At 38.4% G+C, this 11,795-nt stretch overlaps 1 protein-coding gene across 2 annotated transcripts in view; it reads right to left on the bottom strand.

Annotated features, from left to right (window-relative positions):
• Window positions 1-751: 751 nt before the first annotated feature.
• The window catches only part of ZFYVE1 (zinc finger FYVE-type containing 1), a 56,726-nt gene continuing 45,682 nt past the window's right edge, over window positions 752-11,795 (bottom strand). For both annotated transcript variants that reach the window (XM_027844857.1, XM_027844858.1), the window contains 4 exons: window positions 5,342-5,512; window positions 4,590-4,770; window positions 3,939-4,052; window positions 752-2,666 (listed from right to left, as the gene is read on the bottom strand). In XM_027844857.1, coding sequence (XP_027700658.1) covers window positions 2,434-2,666; window positions 3,939-4,052; window positions 4,590-4,770; window positions 5,342-5,512 — 699 coding nt within the window. In that variant the 3' untranslated portion in view covers window positions 752-2,433. The remainder of the gene's footprint in view (window positions 2,667-3,938; window positions 4,053-4,589; window positions 4,771-5,341; window positions 5,513-11,795) is intronic.

Below are 11,795 nucleotides of genomic sequence, written 5' to 3'. Positions count from 1 at the left end.
CCTCCCCCACTTTTAGATTTTAAAAAATGCACTGCATCAATTGACACAGCTTGGTGCTTAAAGGTATTCTTAAATTCTTCTTCCTTTTAATATGTCTAATCTTTAGCGTACTCTGTCTCCTGCCTCATGCCAACCTTCCAGTCCCCCCGAGCACCCACCCAAAAAAGGGAAGAAAATGGAAAATGAGAACAATGAAGGGGAAAGTTGGTGGGGCGAAGAAAGAATATCAGAGTGGTTATGGCTACAAGAAAGAAAATAAACTGCATTTTGACCAGGATTGAGGATGAGGAGGAAAGAAGTATGATTTTACATACACCTAATACAACAAATTAAAGGTCTAATGGAGAACCTGAGAGTTAAACATAATATGAAAAAAGTAATATTCAAACACACAAGACTATGCATGGAAATAGTAAAGTACTTACCCATAATTCCAAAAACAAATGTTTATATCAGTTAAAGCAAACTAAACCTACCCTTCACACCTTAGCTTTAAAACTATGTAAATTCCCATTCCACCACCCATCCATGGCAGGTAATACATCTAACCCGCTGAAGGATAAGAAAATTTCAAAGGATTAGGAAAGAGAAAGAAAGGAAATTTACCAAATTGACATTCTCACAGAAATGAGGTTCCTACCTTTTTTGTCCTCAATACAGCCTGTAACTGCTTCCCCACCAATTAAGATGTGGAAATGTGTATTAATTATTCTTTATGAGGGGTCAGGGAAGAAAAAAAGGACAGCTCACATTTCAGAAGGAATATTCCTTTATAACAGTTAATTTAATAATATACAGTTCTAGAAGGAGGGCCTAAGCCACTGTGCTATAAGGAGACAGTAAGGGAACAGGTCTCTGAGTAGGACCCAATTCTGGCTAGCCATGATCATGAACTGTCTCTCAAATAGGATGCCCCTCCAACACCCCCACACACACACACACACACACCCCCACACACACACACCCACACCCACACACATCCCACCCCTCGTTAAGGGGCAAACTTTCCATTTAGTTCAAGTCCAGAATTTTGTTGCTTTTTAATTAGTTTTTGGCCATAGAAGATAAAATCCATCACGGAAGATTATTTTAGCACAGTCTCTTTCCAGTCACCTCATGGTTAGGGACAGAGGTCCAGTACCTTGATAAATAGAAGTCCATTTGATTTTTTTTGCAAGGACTGAAGAGATGATGGAATTTTGTTATTCTATGTGCTCTGTTATAACATATATACATGTATGTATGTCTGTGCATATATAGACATGTATACACACACAGAGATAGATAGATATATATGTTTTAATAAAACTTTAACAGTCCAATCTGTGCTCTTTGTCTCTGGAAGATCACTCACGGTCATCCCTCTAATAATTAGAGGGCTCATGTGTTTGGGAACCAAGAATAAGACACTTTAAAACAAGCATTAAAATCCTAGGGAACACTTGGAAGTAAGTCACAGGCTTTAAGGAGAAGTAAGTAGGCGAGGGAAGGTCCCCAGGTGCTAAATTTTGGAGAAGGGTCCCCTGCATCTTAGAAAAGCCTAGACAAAAACCCCAATAGTAAATAAAGATACCTTTTTTAAAAAGGAGCAGAGGAGAACTTATCTTCCTGTGCTCTCAAATACAGGAGGTGGCCTGATACCCACACCCTGACTTTCCTAGAGGCTGAAACCTAATTCCAAAACCATAGCCTCTCACCCACCATCCATGCTAGTGACCCGCACTTGAAGGTGGGTGGTTCCTGATTGAAACAGGCTTAGCCAAGGAATTGGAATTTAAGTCCTCTTGCACACCAAAGGGCAGAATTCCCCATACAGCTGTCCAAAGCATTATACCATAAAGCCTTAGTGTCCTTAGCAGCTGGAGGAGTCTACCCTTTAAGTGAGGAAGATGAGATAGAAAGGAAAGAAAGAAAGGCTTTAAAATGCTTTAAGAGAACAAGCAAAAGGCTAACAAGCAATGCAATGGCTTTGGACCTAGCCTAGCCTCGCAGGAAAGAACCCTTGCTACCATTTTTCCCTGCGCCGGTAACTTTGTGTTAAGGATTCAGTAGCCAACTGCATCCTTAGCACTCAATTTCTTTGTATTTATATATATATATATATATTTATTTATAATTATAGATATATGTATTTATATTTTATTTTTTTAAACTGGAATAAAATGCAACGAATTCTGGTTCACTCACCTTTAGAATGAGCTGCCCAGTCCCCCCACCCCGAGGGATTTAGGCCTTCAGCCCTGATCTGATGCATTCACCCCCAACTTGACACTTAGCCTCCCATATGGAGGTGGTAGAGCCCCAAGGATATCTAGAAAAGAGGGCACACACTACAATAGGCTACCAGGTCAAGGAGGGGAAGACCCCCAAAGAGATTTGTTTCTAACCCTGAGAACCTAAGGAATTGTGAAGGACCTGGAGAGGGAGCTGGCGTTAAAGATCACCAGGCTTTTTATTGCAGTTAAAGCAGACACGGACTGGGTGGTCCCAGCCACGAGAGGGGACGGCTCGGCGGTCATGGGAACACTCATCGCAGAAGCCTTGGCCACAGGCCCGGCAGTGATGTTTGGAAAGCTTTATGCTGAATTCCTTTCGACAGTTGTGGCAGTGCAGGATCTCATGGTCAGGTACCCAGTAGGCTGGCCGGGCAGCATCTTTCACAAGACCTATAACAGAGATAGACTCATGGTGAGAACCAGCATAGGACAAGACTCAAGTCAGTACACAGGATACAGTATCTCCACACAAGCTACCTGCCCAAGCAGGTCTCCTTGTTCTACCGTTATAAACCAAGTGACTCTATGACATAGTTTAGCAGAGGAGAAAAACAAGAGGGTCCAAAAATATTTTCATTTACCCCTGTGTTTTTTCAGTCATTTTTCCATCGTGCCTGACTCTTGGTGATCCCAGTTGGGGTTTTCTTGGCAAAGATATTAAAGTGGTTTGCAATTTTCTTCTCCAGCTCATTTTACAGAGGAGGAACCTGAGGCAAACAGGGTAAAGTGACTTGCCCAGGGTCACACAGCTAGTAAGGATCCGAGGCCAGATTTGAACTCAAGAAGATAAAATGTCTTCCTGACTCCAGGCCCAGCACTCTAGCCACTATGCCACCTAGCTGCCCCCTTTACCCCTGAAGGTAAAGACAATTATTTTCTCCTTAGCCAGTAAGTCAAAAGCTCTTGAAAAAATTTTCCAAGTTCATTAGTTAAAATCAAGAGTAGTCTATCTATCTAGCCTGAGTCAAACACAGTGACAAATGCAAAAGATCAAGTTTCTTGGTTATAGTCCCAATTCTCCTCAAACTTTAAGCTACTCTAGCCTCCAGTCCCCAGTCCTAGTCTATCCCATCTGAACTGCTGTGGCATACACAATTCACTACCAAAAACCCAACCTTTGTGGCACACATAATTCACTACCAAAAACTCAACCTTTCTGCAAAAACTGATGGTCCTGGTTTGCAGCTTTTGCTGATGTGATTATAAGCTTCCCAAAAGATACACACGAAACCACTAAACTCAAGGTCACTAACAGAGATCTAAGCAGAAGTCCCTGAAGAGACAAATATTAACCACTGTCTTCTCATTCAGATCAAGGCCATCATGGTGGAACCAACAGTCTGAATTAACCAAAGAGTTGGATATACCAACTACTTCCAGTTAGGAGCTGACAGAGTCAACAGTACAGGCTGATGTAAATTTTCTCCTTCTTAGTTTTTTTTTTGGGGGGGGGGACAAAGCTAATTGCAGAAATTTATTTAGTTTGACTATATTTATTTACTTTTCTTGCCTCCTCAATGGGTTGAGGAAGTGAAGGTGGGAGGGAGAAAATTTGGAACTGAAAATACAGGTGAATTAAAAAAGAAAAAGTGTATATAATTCAAGAACTCATCACTCTGCTAGGAAGACACCACACCGTCATGAATAACTGCCCATGCCCACCTAGTGGTATGTCGATGGCTGTTACTACTGCTCCCAGGGTATTCTGCACTGCCTCGCCCACCTTCCTGGCAATCAGAGTCCCACCTTCTTCATCCACCTGTGCCTCCGGAACATCTGTGCAAAAAATATTTCTGTATTAAAAAAAACTTACAGATTCTTCTCCAGGGTAGTACAGTTCAATTCTATAAGATCTGAAGCATACCATCAGCTGGGTACAAGAGACCAGGTAAAATCTGTCTTTCTTTTTTTTTTTAATCCCATATCCTGAGAATATTTACTAACCTACCTTCAAAATCAAAAGAGAAATGTTTTCCTTTAAAGGCACTAAAGAAAAATCTTCAAAAAGAGAACATAAACCAAGGTTCTCTCTCACAAATAATACTGCCTTTCCAGGATTTCCAAATGCTGATTTTATCTCCAAGGATTAGAAATGCAGGGTATATACTAAGTATGTCAAGAAACAGCACCCACAGGACTATGAGTACAGAGAAAAGGATAAGCCAAATCCAGAGACGTGAATCACTCTCAGAAAAAGTGATCTAGTTTGGGACCATACCAGGGTGGAGGTATCCAATCCCAAATGCCCAGCATAGTGCCCAAAGGAAAGAGGTACTCTCTCTCTGCTCTCGCAGCTACAATGTCCCACATTACCTAAATGGACGTTTCTTGCATCAAAGCAGGTGTCACACACCCGAACAGGTGCAGGCCCCCAGCCCCGCTCAGGTACTGGCCGTGTCTTGGATGAACAGCTGTCACAGAAGCCCTCCCCACAGGCTCTGCAGTGATGTTTGGTGTCGTTATCTTTAAATGACGTTGCACACTTGCTGCAGTTCTAACAACCCAGAAACAAAAAAGAGGCAGATGCTTTGTGTCAGTTCAGGTCAAAGGGGCAGTGATACATAGAATAAATGCCATGGAGCCATCCTGGGGTTGAATTAGCTGTGAATGTTGACTAGAAACCTCCTTACCAGAAGTTGCACAACTACACTATTCCCAATAGAGAACATAGTAGTAATATGCCCAAGGCAATATCAATGTTTTTATTAACCTGAATTAGGACAATTTTCCAAAAAAAGTTTCTTGGAGGCTGAGATGTCACAGAGTTAAACTCACTACTTAAGCTTCTTAAACTATTTGAGACCAGAGATTCCAGTCCCTTTTACCACAATTAATTAGCTCACTCCCAAGTGGAGAAACTGAAACCAGTGAGGAGACATGACTTATCTAAAGTCATCAAATTAAAACAGGAAAGGAAAACGTAGTAGACTAGCTCATACTGTTGCACTCTCTCCAGTCATATGTTATGGATTCCCTGGCTCCTCCCATTGATCTGGCAGGTAAATGGTATAAGCTTAACACACATAATGACAGGACTGCTGAAACTGCGCAGTGCTACCACATACCAGGATCTGGGAATTGGGTCTCCAATAGGCAGGGGCAATCTGGTCCGTCAGCCAAGACGTCACTGCCTTTGTGGGCCCGAGGCTCAGCTCAGACACTGACTGAGCCATGAAGTTCATCCCGTCTAGCAGACGCTGGGCAGCATTGTTGTTATCCTTCAAAAATCCATCTGTCTGAAACAACAAATAGGCATGTGTCAAGCCCCCAAATGGAAGAAAGGAGCTAACACTTCTGATAAGCTGAATATTCGCCATTAATTAAACTTAAAGCGTCTAATGTTACTACATGCTTAGGCACTGGGGATTCAAGCACAAAGAATGTAGTATTCTCTACTCACAAGGAGTCTACATCCTAATGAACACAAAACCATTTGGGAAGATTGATGACATAAGAACCACCACACTCACTTGTATACAAGTATCAAATCCACTGAATTTACTAAATGTACCCCCAACCTAAGGGATCAGGACCTACAGAATCACCATAAAACCCAGTGTGTACACACACACACACACACACATACACGTAAAGCACTTTGCAAACATGAAAGCACTATATGAATGTTCGTTATTATTATATTAAACAAGGATTAAGATATACATTATTGAAGACTGAAAAACATGTTATTCGAGAACCTCCAGATTACGTAGGCATATAAACAAAAGAGGCAAACAGTTTAATTCTTTTTAAAAATTTTATCCTTAAAACAAAAATAGTAATAGCTGATACACATGTATTATTTTAAGCTATGCAAAACATTACACAAAGAGCATCTTGCAGATAATATCATCCCCATTTTACAGGTGGGAAAACTTAAGACTTAGGTTTAGAGGTTAAGTGACTTGACCAAAGACCAGATAAATAGGTATTCGTTTTGTGGAACATGACCTATATCCTACGATGATGATGGCTTAAAGAAGAGAATACTATCAACCTCATGGTATTTGTGGTGGTAAGAGCCCAAAGGAAAAATGTCCAACTGAATGAAAGTCAGACTAAGTTCTCAGAGCAGATTAGCCTGAAACAAAAAGGAGGTCGTTTCCAGAAATGTGATCAGAGCATACTGCCCAATTCAGAAAGCAAAGGTGTTCAAAAAAGGAAAATAAATAAAGAAATGGTCTGGATTGTGATGTTAAAGTGGATATGATACAACAATGAATGGCTGTTCAAACAGAAAGGTCCAGCTTTAAGAAACACCTTACAGGGGCAGCTAGGTGGATAGCGCACCAGCCCTGAAGTCAGGAGGACCTGAGTTCAAATCTGGATTCAGATCAAACACTTGACACTTACTAGCTGTGCGACCCTGGGCAAGTCACTTAACCCCAATTTCCTTTAAAAAAAAAAAAACTTACAGAAGAGGCAAGAGTTAAGAATTTAGGGCTGTGACAACCTATCATATTTCTGTGGGTAAAGAAGTTTAGGGTTAACTTTTGTTCTTTAATTATTCCATGTGAGAATCAAATTTTCATAAAATAAAAGCAGCAGATTATCTCCTTATAAATGGGAGGCTTTTCTCCTAGCATCCTGAATTCAAAAGAAAACTTTAAGTAAGGACAGAAAACAGAGAAGGATCTCAAGGGTCGCTCATGCCTACTATACCATGAACATTTTAAAAATTTACAAATTTTATATGGTACTTGAAAAATATCAAAATATGAGCATTTCTTTAAACAAAGAAAAAACAGAACAAGAGACTTTTGCAAGACATCACAAATCTCTTACAGATAACTTGGTTTGTTGTTTGTTTTTTTTAAGTATGTAATAAGTTTAACATGGCAGTTCCAACACTGCCTTACTCAACTGTATCCCCCTCTGAACTTCCCTTTACTTTCTTCTGTGTGTTTTTTAAACATTTAATACTCTTTTTTTTCTTTTTTAATACATTACATTCATATGCGATCATTTGTTTAGCCATTCTCCAAATGATGGTTGTCCACTTTATTTCAAGTTCTTGGCTTACAAAAAGCAATTAGAAGTATCTTTGAGAACAGATCTTCTCCTTCTTTAAAAAAAAATTCTCACTGGGGTATGACAGTATCAGCCATATCTTGGGGTTAAAGGGTATGCACAATTTAGTGATTTGTGGGGGAAGTACAGTTCCAAATTACTTTCCAGAATGGTTGGATCCATTCATTGGTGCATCAGTATACCTGTCTTCCCATTATAATTATCCTCCTCCTGGCACTAACCTGCCTAACTGTCCACTCTGCCCCAACATCCCTCCAAAAATGCCCTGTCATAATAAATAAGCAAAGTAAAGGAAAAATAAAATCCATACATCGGCTACATCTGAAAACATTAAGCTTGATTCTACAACCCTCGTCTATCATTTTTCTGTCAAAGGTGGACAGCATAACTATTCTTCTGGAGTCCTGACTGATCAGCATACTGACCTTAAGTATTTCAAACTTATTTTCTTTTAGAGTGCTTTAGTCACTATATAAATTCTTTTAGTTCTTCCCACTTCACTACTCATCAGTTCATACAGTTCAGATTTCTCTGAATCCATCATTTCTTACAGTGCAATAAAATTCCATGACAATCACACAGAATGATTATATAATGATTTGTTCAGTCATTCCCTAATTGATGGGCACCCATTTTGTTGCTTTGCTACAAAAAAAAAGTGCTGCTATAAATACTTTTATACATATGACTCTTTTCCTTCTTTAAAAAAAAAATCTCTTTAGGATATATGCCAACAACAGAAGTGCTATCAAAGAGCACGTATAGTTTGGTGACTTTTTCGGTATTGTTACAAATTACTTTCCAGAACGATTAGATCCATTCACACCTTTACCAGCAATGCACTGTTGTGCCTGTACTCTCAGTCTCTCCTACAATTATCGTTCTCCTTTTTTGATAGCCTTACCAATCTGATGGGTATCAGACAAAACCTCTGAGTTTCTTTAATTTCCATTTTTCTTATTAAAGCATTTTTCACACACTTGTTGATAGTGTGCATTTCTTCTTTCAAAAACTGCCCCCTCAGGGGCAGCTAGGTGGCGCAGTGAAAAAGCACTGGCCCTGGAGTCAGGAGGACCTAAGTTCAAATCCAGCCTCGGACACTGGACACTTATTAGCTGTGTGACCCTGGGCAAGTCACTTAACCCCACTGCCTAGCCAAAAAAAAAAAAATTGCCCCCTCATTTATCTGGGGAATGGCTCTTATACTTATGTATTTGTATCAATTCCCTAGGTAGCTTGGATATCAGATTTTTATCAGAAACCTTTCCTGTAAAGATTTTCCCTGGTCAGTTGTTACCCATTTAACTACAGTGTTTGTTAATGCAAAAACTTTCAATTTTATATAATCAAAATTGTTCACTTTATCTCCTGTAAACTCTCTATCCCTACTTTGTCAAGAAATCTTTCCCCCCACACCCCCACCCCAAATGCTTTCTAATTTTCTCAGAAGATTTTGTCTAATATTGACTCTTTACCCAGCAGTTAAGAGTCCCTGAGCTTACTGATCACCATTCCACAAGATTTTATTAACTCTGGGACCTGTGCACCTACTCTGTTCCAGTGATCAAGTTCATTATTTTTTAACCAGTATCAAATAGTTTTGTAATTTAATTCAAATAATTTCTATGTATATCTTCGTAGATGCAGATATTTTATACATTCTATCGTTATTCTGAAAGTAATTTCTTTTTCTATCTCTTTCTACTTAGTTTCATTGGTAATATACAGAAAGGTTGATAATATGGCCCAAGGGTGGGGTGGGAGGTTGGGGGGGGCCGGGGAAGGTTGTTTTATATCCTGCTACATTTACTGAAATTATTGTTCCAGTTAACTTTTTGGGTGAATCTCTTTAAATTCATTAATATTAACTGCCTCTTTGCTAGTATTCTATTCAATATTTTTATTGCATCAATATTCATTAGAGAGATTATGTTTTCATTTTCTTTCTCTGAGATATCTCTCCCTAGATTAGGTATAAAGATCACATTTGTCACACAAAAGAAATTTAGTAAGAGTAGACCTTGTTTCCCTATTTTTGCAAACAATTTATATAATGCTGGAATTACTTTTTGTTTTCTTTTCTTTTTAATTTTTTAAATGTTTTGCTGAGGCTTTTTTCTTATTTATCACTATCTATCAATCCACCTTCTTCAACCCTTAAGTAAAAGCCCTGGCTTATAACAAATATGTATGGTCAAGCAAAACGTTCTTAACTGAGAATGCATATCTGATTCTGTATCGCTAATGCTTCGCCTCTCTACCAAGAGATGAAAGTTATGCTTTATTATCAGTCTTCTGAAGTCATGATTTCAGTTGTTATTTTAGTAAAAGTTCTGAGGTCTCTCAGAGTTCTTTGCCCTTTCAGTACTGCATCTATCAGTTAAAATGTTCTCCTGTCTGATTCTCCTTTCACAACATGATTAATGTTGAAATATGTTTAACATGATTGTACCTATGTCAAATTGCTTGCTTTCTTGGACGGGGGGGAGGGAAGGGAGGGAGAAAAATTTGGAATTCAAAATCTTACAAAAATGAATGTTGAAAACTATCTTTGGGGCAGCTAGGTGGCACACTAGATAGAGCACTGGCCTTGGAGTCAGGAGGACCTGAGTTCCAATCTGACCTCAGATACTTACTAGCTGTGTGGCCCTGGGCAAGTCACTTAACCCCCACTGCCTCAAAAAATAAATAAATAAATAAATACATAAACTATCTTTACAGGTAATTGGAAAAAAATAAAATGTCCACCTGATTCTGCTCATTATGCTTTGCATCAGTTCATTTAAGTCTTTTCATATTTCTCTGAATCTGTAATAAAGTTCATTTCTTATGGCATAATAAAATTCCACTACATTTATATACCACAAATTATTCAGCCATTCCCCAAATGATGGGCACCCATTTTGTTTCCAATTTTTTGCCACAACAAAAAAAAATGCTGCTATAAATATTCTTATATACATATGACTCTTCTTTCTATTCCTAATCTCCTTGAAAGCACAATCTAATATTATCACTGGGTCTGAGGATACATACAGATTTCAGTATAGCTCCAAATTGTCTTCAAGAACGGTTGTACCAATTCGTATTTCCAAGAGTACACTAAGTATCCACCCTCCTACCAACATTTCAATGACTGCTATTTACTTCTTTTGTCATCTTTACCAATCTGATAGATATGAGGTCATACTTTAAGAGTTATTTGGGTTTATATGTCCCTTATCAGTGAATTGGAGCATTTTTTTCACATGGTTGTTCATAGTTTGCATTTCTTCATTTGAAAATGGTTTATTCATATCCTTTGACCAACCTGCAACTGAGGAGTGGCTTATTCTTACGTATTTGTATTAGTTCCCTAAACAGCTTGGATAGCAGACCTTTATTTTTTTATTTTTTTTTTTTGGTGAAGCAATTGGGGTTAAGTGACTTGCCTAGAGTCACACAGCTAGTAAGTGTTATGTGTCTGAGGCTGGATTTGAACTCAGGTCTTCCTGACTCCAGGGCCAATGCTCTATCCACTGTGCCACCTAGCTGCTCCTGATAGCAGACCTTTAACAGAGATTATCTGCAGTCAAGACTTGCCAAATTGTTTTCCTTCTGATTTTAAATATATGTATTTTGCTTGCACTGAAACTTATCAATTTTATGCAATCAAAATTGTTCATTTTATCTTTTTAGATAATGTCTATCCCTTGTTTAGTTAAGAATTTTCCTCCTCATACTTGGGAAAGCTACCTCCTCCTTTAGTCCTTCAAATTTTTCATGAAATATCCTTTGGTATTTCATTTATTTTTCCATGTCAAGTATTACAGTATATGGTACAATATGTTGCTCTAAAACTAATTACTGACAGACTGCTTTCCAGTTTTTCCAGGAATTTTGATCAAAAAGGGAGCCCTTACTTCTGTAGCTAGTGTCCCTGGATTTATCAAACACTATACTACTAATGTAAGATTGCTTCTAGATCTTATTTATCTAATCTGTCCCACTGATGAACTTTTGTATTTCTTTTTTTACCAGTACCAAATTGTCTTAATGCTTACTACTTTATCATATAATTTGAGATCTACCATGGCTCGTTCCACTTGATTCAAACCTTTTATTACCATACTTCACAGCATAATCATCACCACCACATAATCGTCACACCATTTGTTCAGTACAAAAACTTTTGTTTTTATGTTTTGTTTGATGACTTTTCATCACGTAATCATTGCATAGTCACACTGCTTAAAAGGTAAACAAAGCAGCAATGTATTCAACAGTAACATATGGATACACTATTCTCTCACTCATTACAAGCCATGGGTCTAGAATTCTAAGCACATGCACATTGTTAATATTCAATTTTAACATATATTCATGAGTGTTTCATGCATCCTAATCTTGCACCAAAGACAGTTTAATAATAAATGACTTTTAAATAACACCGATACAATTTTTATATACTCCCCCCCATCCCAAACAATTAAGCTTCACATAATGTTC

This window comes from Vombatus ursinus, unplaced genomic scaffold (genome assembly GCF_900497805.2).
Source record: "Vombatus ursinus unplaced genomic scaffold, bare-nosed wombat genome assembly UNPS02014945.1, whole genome shotgun sequence".
NCBI classification, from domain to species: domain Eukaryota; kingdom Metazoa; phylum Chordata; class Mammalia; order Diprotodontia; family Vombatidae; genus Vombatus; species Vombatus ursinus.
Note: the sequence above shows the minus strand (reverse complement) of the source record. Positions and strands in the feature narration are given on the sequence as shown.